At 36.1% G+C, this 8,825-nt stretch overlaps 1 protein-coding gene across 1 annotated transcript; it reads right to left on the bottom strand.

The window, feature by feature from the left end:
- Positions 1–438: 438 nt before the first annotated feature.
- LOC104091939 (uncharacterized) lies at positions 439–1,546 on the bottom strand. The gene is made up of 2 exons (XM_009597382.3): positions 1,105–1,546; positions 439–991 (listed from the first exon to the last, which is right to left on the bottom strand). The coding sequence occupies exons 1-2, from the start codon at positions 1,365–1,367 to the stop codon at positions 607–609; spliced, it is 648 nt and encodes a 215-aa protein (XP_009595677.1). The 5' UTR covers positions 1,368–1,546; the 3' UTR covers positions 439–606.
- Between the last annotated feature and the right edge of the window lie 7,279 nt (positions 1,547–8,825).

Below are 8,825 nucleotides of genomic sequence, written 5' to 3'. Positions count from 1 at the left end.
AACAATCTTTTATAGACATCTAAAGAGACGATAGAAGAGGAAATAGTTTGATAAATACATGAAAGTGGCTTCATAATTATATTACGAATAAACTATCCTCGCATACGGCATAGCTACTGTATTCTATCGCATGCAGCATGTTTTGAATAACCAATTTCTTTTAAAGATTCTAGTGACACACTAGTTGGGTTTACCTAAAAAGTAAGATTGATAATTATGTTTTTCACATATATTGAACTCTTATTTTATTTGGTGAGCATAGTATTGCTTATACTAATTAGTGATACGATGGTCTTAGGTTCGAGCCCTCGAAATTAAAAATTTAATAGAGAGCGTTTTCCCCTTTTATGATCTCTATAAAAATTAGGAGGCAAATCTGGATTAGTCAAATTAGTAAATTTCGAATACTAGATGGTTTTAAGAAAAAACATCGTCACCTCAGTATAATTGTACTTTTAGTTTTATCATTCAAGAAGACCATGGCACACAGCCTTTTATTGGTAAAAGTAGAACTTTAATTTTATCATTCAAGAAGACCATGGTACACATAGCCTTTTATTGGTAAAAGTAGATGATGTTTCTAATTTTGGGTCTAATTAGACAACCTCACTCGCTCGCTGTGCGGAATTTAGCTTTGTAATCCCTCCAAAGTTGATCAACTGTCTTCCCCAGCAGGTCAACAAAGAACTGATTACTATAGCCATTTCTCATCTTTTTGTTAAGTTGTGCCACGAACCCATTTCTCAGGCTGTTGCAGTAATCAAGAAATCGAGCAGTCACGCCGTAGCCCTGGTCCCAGCGGTCGCCCTGGCCTGGTTTCACCCAGTGGCTAGGTGCAAGACCAGCTTTGAGCCTCACATAATCAGCAATCCCTTCGATTAATCCACTAGGTGCCCCACCATTCCCATTCCACTGCCAAACGTGGGTGCTCTCGTGCAATAATACTCCGGCGATCTCTCTCTTGACGTTACCAGAGTAGCTTTGAATGTACCTACAAAACACAAATTTAAAGGCATCACTTAATATATGCATATATGCATTTTGAGTTCGAGACTATATATACGTGCACCCACTGCTTATTTACTGAATGAATTTATTGCATACCTGGCACTGACATGAATCTCATTATTGCTAGTGTAAGCTACTCCGCCCATGTCATCGACGAACATACTTACCTTTTGCACATTTTTGCGGTCAGCTGGAGAGTTCTGCTGGAAGATTTTCCATATGAAAGAAGCAGCAGCTGCGAGTGTTTGCTTGCTATATTGGGCACCGATATCTCGGTTGAAACGGACACCGCCGGGGGTGTTTGCGGCCCTGTTAGTACCGGCGTAATCTACTTCAAGGAAGGAAATTATGTTAGCCATGTTTTGCTCCAAAGATAGAAGTGATATATACGCTCTCTAAGAAGACAATCACTTATATATCTAGTTTTATCAAATACTTTTAAATAGTGATGCTGGACTAAGTCAGTTGAGTATTGCCAAAAAAAAAAAGGAAATAAAGAAAGAGACCACGTCAGTTGAGTGTGATAAGAGGTTTTCCTTCATTATCCCATTTAATTTCTTCCCTGCAGTTTTAGCAACTTTTTCTTTGAAACTTTGTTTTATGAAAGATCACATTTGCAAATTATTTTTGTTTTTCGATAAGATGTTAATACAAGATAGATATAAGTTCTTATTATAAAAACTGGGAATATGTGAATAGGTGAATTACAGTTTTTATTTTTTTAAAATTTATTATTCGTCTGTAAAGTTTTTCACACACCTATCAAAGAACTCATGTGAATTCTAAATTTTATTTTTTAATTTATTCGTCCGGCAAGTTTTTCACACGTCCATCAAAGAAATCATTTAATAATGCTAATAATAAAAGTTATTTGATTTAGACCGTTATCATTCCTCAATATGAGTAATAAATTTTAATGGACCTTTTGAATATAAAATAGATCATTTATTTGGAAAGAGTGTAAATTCGAAAAAGCAATTAATGTTTTCTTGATTTCTAAAGTGACACTTATTTTAGTCAAATTTGTTTGGCTAAAATGACATTATAAGGGCCGAAGAGAGTAAGCTACTAATCCCTTCGATACACAATAAATGATTTTTTTGGTTGTTTTCAAATCTACCTTTTAACATTAATTAGGAATAAAATTGATATATTAACCTTTACTATCTCTTCATATAAACATTCCTAACACATACTCCAACACTATTTACTCCAAGGGCAATACAAGGAAAAAAATAATTAATTCATTCTTGAAATCTGGAAAAATCACTTATTTTGGACCACAAGAAAAAAAACCAAAAAATCACTTATTGTGGATCACAGGAAGTATGAAAAGAAAGAAGAGCTTTGCTTCAGGCTCTTGTAAACATATAGGCATAAAATTTGACCTTGAACGTCCAGAGAATATGTCAATGTCTTTAATTTTAAAAATGATGTTGCTAGAAGCCGCCGAGTAAGATTAATGAAAAATTCCAACTAGTTTTATTATAGTCGGTCAAGTCAGGCTTTCATGCCGTGAGAATGTAACTGCTACTATGCCGTGAGAGGAAGGGAAAAGGTGGTGCTACAGAATTCAATGGTATTGCTATTAGTGTCGGTGGGTTGGGTGGCTAATATATACCACTACTGTTCTGAAATATTAATTTGGCATAACGTGTGGTGGCTGATTAGTTATCTCCAGTAGACAGATAATTAAGGACATGTTTTTGTATTATTCTTTTTTTTGCATGAAAAAAAAGAAGTTAAAAAGACAGTAATCCTCAATGTTGCTATTGATAGGAGTACTTAAATATACATAATTTTGACACTACTTGATTACTCAAAAATCAATTAGATATAATAATCTATTACACACCCTTCTTGAAAAATGCAGTTACTCAAATGGTTATATTATTATAGCTTCTCATTTCAGGATCAGGTCTTATAACTCATTTCACCTGAATTTAACACGGGTTTGGGGTTGCGGTATCAACTCATCAGCGCGTCAATAATACAGATTGAGATTTGCTATAAAACACTATTTAAACAAGTTTAAGAAAGTAAAGAATTAAGTGCTACTAACGTCTTATAAATTAAAATTGAGATATGGGTCTTGTTGGTAGAATGTAACGACCCGACCGATCGTTTTGGGCATTTACGTTCCTTTTTACTATTTGAAGTCTCACTACTAAAAAAGGGACCATTTCCGACTAAAATATTCCGACCGAAAAAAGCAATCGAAAATTTCTGACGGAATCGGTTGGAAATGGCATAAAAATATATTTTTCAATTTTTATTAATGTTTACGGTGGATATTCCGTCTACATCTGTCGCAAATTTTGACGGAAAATACCACAAAGGCATTTGCGACCGATTCGGTCGGAAAAATTAAAAATAAAATAAAAACATAAAAAACGATTGCGATCGAATCTCATTTGCGATCGATTCGGTCGAAAAAATTTAAAAAAATTAAAAAGTTGCGACCGATTCGTTCGGAAAAATAAAAAAATAAAAAAGTTGTGACCGATTTGGTCGCAAAAATTTATTAAAACGAGGTCTGACTTCGTTGACCTCATTTGCGACCAAATCAGTCGAATTTTTTTTTTTTTTAAATTTCTGACCTATTCAGTCGGAAATAGTTTTTAAACCCCCTCGACCCCTTTCTTTTTTCTTTATCTCTTTTCTTCCTTTTCTCTTTTCTTTCTCTCCTCGCTGAAACCCCCTCCCCCAAGCATCAAGATGCTCCAGCGACAACCCTCTTTCTCCGGCGACACCTCTCTCTCTCTCCCCTCTCGCGATTAGTTTTCCCATCTCCCTCGATTTTTTCTTCTTTGTTTCCATTTTTTGCTAAGCTTCATAGAGAAAAACACATTGTTTGCTGAAATTAGTGTTTGTAATTTTCGTTTTTTCACAGTATCTTTGTTATCAAAACTCGAAAAGCCACAAAAAATTAATAGTGGAACAAGTTTGGGATGAATTACTAAGAAAGAAAGAGTAAATTAGTATGCACTTTTTGATTTTTTTTTGTGCAACTAATTGTTATTCTTATTATTATGCTTTTATTACACTTTTCATATTAATTTGGTAGTTGAATCTAGGTTTTAGATTGTTGTCGAAGAATTTGATTGAATCTAGGTTTGAGATTGTTGGCTGTTTTATTTGGCAGATGGTATAGTTAAAAATATAATAGAATTCTGCTAATTCTTTTTTTCAGATCTGGAGCGGATTTGCGACTGAATCAGTCGCAAAAATTTTCTCGATTTGCGACCGAATCGATCTCAAATTATGAATTTTTGATTTTTTTAAATTTATTTATTCTCAAATTTTATGACCGATTCTGTTGGAAATTTAAATTATATATTTATTTTATTATTTAAATTTGCGACCGAATCGGTCGAAAATTTACCAACCAATTCAGCCGCAAATCTCTTATATTTAAGCGCGTCCTTATTTTTCAATTTGCGACCATGTGTTTTCCGAGCAACCTTTTTCTGTCGGTTATCCGTCGGAAAAAACTCAATTTCCGACGGTCGGAAATTTGCCATTTTCTAGTAGTGTCTTGAATAGTTTCATACGATATATTATGACTTGTGTGAATTGTCGGTTTTGATTTTTCAGGTATTTCAAAGTTGGTTTGGAAGAATGAAATTCAAGGTTTAAAGTTTAAGTTGAAAGGTTGACCGGATGTTGGCTTATGTGTAAACGACTCCAGAATCTAGTTTTGATGATTTCAATAGCTCCGTATGGTGATTTTGGACTTAGGAGCGTATTCGGAAAAATTATTTGAAAGCCCGTAACTAAATTAGGTTTGAAATGGCTAAAATAGAAATTTAAGTTTAGAGGGTTGACTGAGGAGTTAACTTTCTAATATCGGGGTCGGAATCCGATTCTGAAAATTGGAATAGGTATGTTATATCATTTATGACTTGTGTGCAAAATTTGAAGTCATTCCGGACCGATTTGATGTGTTTCGGCACAAGATATATAATTTGGAAGTTTTAAAAATTTATAAGTTCGATTCGAGGTACAATTTGTAATTTCGATGTTGTTATGTGTAATTTGACACCTCGAGTAGGTCCGTGCGATGTTACAGAACTTGTTGGTATATTCGGGCGGGGTCCCTAGTGGCTCGGATGAGTTTCGGACGGGGTTTGGATCGATTTGGAATTTTTGGAACCTACTGGAATTTTGGGTTGCTGATGCAACCGCTTCTGCGGAAGTTTGGTCGCAGAAGCGACTCCACAGAAGCGAGCAACCATACGCAGAAGCGGACTGGGCATTGTTGGTCACGAGCCGCAGATGCGGAGGGAATTGCGCAGATACGGGACCGCAGATGCGGTGATGCTGATCGCAGACGCGAGAGGAGCGCATATGCGGACCCTTGGCTCACACCTACGATTGCACAGAAGCGAAAGAAGTTACGCAGGTGCGAGGGCTAGCTGTTGAGTGTGAAACCGCAGATGCGAGAATTTAGTCGCACAAGCGACGCCGCAAAAATGACCCTTGGTTCGCAAAAGCGATGTCACGACCCGAAATTTCCATCTTCGGACCGTAATGACGTCTAACATTTTACTTGTTAGGCAAGCCAACGTTAGAATAATATTATCAATTTTTAAAATAATTTTTTAAATTTATTAATAACAAAGAACAAATGCGGAAGTAAAGTCTAAAATGTAGTGAATAATCCATAAAAATAACAGTGTCTAAATAACATCCCAGAATTGGTGTCACCAGTGCACGTGCTTCTAGAATAATACAAATAAGGGTCTGAATAAAATAAAGTTATCTGAAAATAAACACACAACTAAAGTAAAGTAGACGGGGACTTCAGAACTGCGGACGCCGTGCAGTTATACCTCAAGTTTCCTCTGAGTAGTTGAAATCCGATAAAGTCTATGGTACGCCGCTGGGACCAAGTCTGAAATCTGCACGAAAAGTGCAGAGTGTAGTATCAGTACAACCGACCCCATGTACTGGTAAGTGCTGAGCCTAACCTCGACGAAGTAGTGACGAGACTAAAGCGGGTCACTTTCATTAACATGTACGCAATAGTAGTAACAACATCAATTAATAGAAATAAATCAGGTAACTCATTTATAATAATTGAAGCCAACTCAGCAGTCATAATCTATTATTATTTTAACCAATTTCCGTTATAGCGTGCAAACTGTTTCCACAATATATTCATTTTCAATCCTCTCATATAATTATTTTAATCAAGTATATATTGACTTTTAAATAAGTCTATTGCGGCGTGCAATCCGACCTCCCAATATTGAGTTTTAAATAAGTCTATTGCGGCGTGCAATCTGATCCCCCAATATTGACTTTTAAATAAGTCTATTGCGGCGTGCAATCCGATCCCCCAAATATTGACTTTTAAATAAGTCTGTTGCGGCGTGCAACCCGATCCTCCAATATGTTCATTTCAATCACTTCTATTGCGGTGTGCAATCCGCTCCTCCAATATATTCATTTACCAATTTTTATAGAAGAAAATTTTCCAATAAATACAACAATTAATATAAAATTATAAGACAACAAGCATACAATAATTATGATTTAATTATGAAACAAATAATGACAAATAGCAAGTTATTATAAAAATCACGAAAAAAATAGGCAGTTTAATATTTAATATGCTAAATGTCAAATAACAATTAAGACACACAATTCAAATAACATGTAACAATTAATGCAGGAGTTCAAGAATTAATATTGAGAGAAACAATTATTATAATAATTAATTCATGATTTAAAATGATTTATGATTTTTCAAGTAATTATGCAAACAATTAATTTGACGACGTATAGACACTCGTCACCTCGCCTATACATCGTTCACATGCATTTTACATAACAAATAGTTTAAGGGTTCTATTCCCTCAAGTCAAGGTTAACCACGACACTTATCTCGCTTTGCAAATTCCAATAATTTATTCGACCACAGCCTTTTTTTTGAATTTGTCTCCAAAAGCATCAAATCTATTCATAAACAATTTGATATACTCAATACGAATCATAGGAATTAATTCCATATGAATTTACTAATTTTTCGGATAAAAATCTAAAATTCATTTAAATATTCGACAGTGGGACCCACGTCTCAAATCCCGAAAAACTTACGAAATCCGAACACCCGTTCCGCTACGAGTTTAACCATACAAAAATTATCCAATTTTGATGCTAAATGGACCTTCAAATCTTAAATTTTCGTTTTTGGAAGATTTTATAAAAATATGATCTTTCTCCCAAACTTTTACGGATTCATGATATAAATGAGTATGGAATCATGAAATATAATCAATATAGGATAAGGAATACTTAAGCCAATATTTTCCCGTGAAAATCTCCCAAGAATCGCCTTACCCGAGCTCAAAAATGGAAAAGAGTTGAAAATGGGACGAATTCCATTTTCCAGAACTTAAGTTCTGTTTCTGGGATTGTTACCCTTCGCGAACGCGGTCAGTGCCTCACATTCGCAAAGCACAATTTTGTGCTGCCCGAATTTTACCCTACACGAATGCGAAGTCAACCTCGCGAACGCAATGCATTGCCTGACTTGGCCTTCGCGAACGCGGGGCTTCGAACACGAAACTTTGCACCTCGACCCTTTGCGAACGTGTGCCCTTAGTCGCGAACGCGAAGCACAAAATGTGCCATTCCAAATTTCCTCTTCGCGAACGCGAGACTCCCCTCGCGAACGCGAAGAAGGAAACCAGAAGCAGATTTCTGCAGTTTTCTCAAGTCCAATAATGATCCGTTAACCAATCGAAATCAACCCGAGCCCTTGGGGCTCCAAACCAAATATGCACCCAAGTCCTTAAACATCATACGAACTTGCTCGCGCGATCAAATCGCCAAAATAATACCTAGAACTACGAATTGAACCCCAAATCGAATGAAATTTTCAAGAAAATTTTAAAACTTATATTTTCACAATCAGACGTCTGAATCACGTCAAATCAACTACAATTCTCACTAAATTCGGCAGACAAGTCATAAATATTATAGTGGACATATACCGAGCTCCAAAACCAAAATACGGACCCGGTGTCAATAAATCCAATATCAGTAACTTCTTAAAAATCATTAAGCTTTCAAACTTTTAATTTTTCATCAAAATTCCATATCTCGGGCTAGGGACCTCGGAATTCGATTCCGGGCATACGCCCAAGTCCCAAATCATGATACGGACCTACTGGAATTGTCAAAACACTGATCTGAGTCCGTTTGCTCTAAATGTTGACCAAAGTCAACTCAGTTGAGTTTTAAAGCTCTATTTCACATTTTAATCTATTTTTCACATAAAAACTTTCCGTAAAGTTGTACGGACTGCGCACGCAAGTCGAGGAGTGATAAATAGTGCTTTTCGAGGTCTTAGAATATATAATTAATTATTAAATTTAAAGATGACATTTTGGGTCATCACATTCTCCACCTCTAAAACAAATGTTCATCCTCGAACGAAGTTAGAAAAAGTACCTGAGCTGGTGAATAAGCGTAGATATTTACTCCGCATGTCCGACTCGGACTCCCATGTAGATGCCTCTACCGGCTGACCTCTCCATTGCACCCAAACTAAAGGATAACTCTTAGACTTCAACTGTCGGACCTGCCGGGCTAGAATAGCCACCGACTCCTCCTCATAAGTCAAATCTTTGTCCAATTGGACTGAGCTGAAATTTAACACATGAGACAGATCACTATGATATTTCTGGAGCATAGACACATGGAACACCAGATGAACCGCTGATAAACTAGGTGGTAACGCAAGCATGTAGGCTACTTCACCCACCCTTTCAGGAATTTCAAAGGGTCCAATATACCTAGGGCTC

Source organism: Nicotiana tomentosiformis, chromosome 1, assembly GCF_000390325.3.
Source record: "Nicotiana tomentosiformis chromosome 1, ASM39032v3, whole genome shotgun sequence".
Taxonomy (NCBI): domain Eukaryota; kingdom Viridiplantae; phylum Streptophyta; class Magnoliopsida; order Solanales; family Solanaceae; genus Nicotiana; species Nicotiana tomentosiformis.
The sequence above is the reverse complement of the archived record's forward strand: the minus strand, read 5'-3'. Positions and strand labels throughout refer to the sequence as shown.

Bases quoted from the DNA above. Each gene is read 5' to 3' on its own strand.
- LOC104091939 (XM_009597382.3), bottom strand. From the start codon at position 1,367: ATGGCTAACATAATTTCCTTCCTTGAAGTAGATTACGCCGGTACTAAC. The intron at 992-1,104 runs GTATGCAATAAA...TGTGTTTTGTAG, and splicing joins GAGATTCATGTCAGTGCCAG to GTACATTCAAAGCTACTCTG.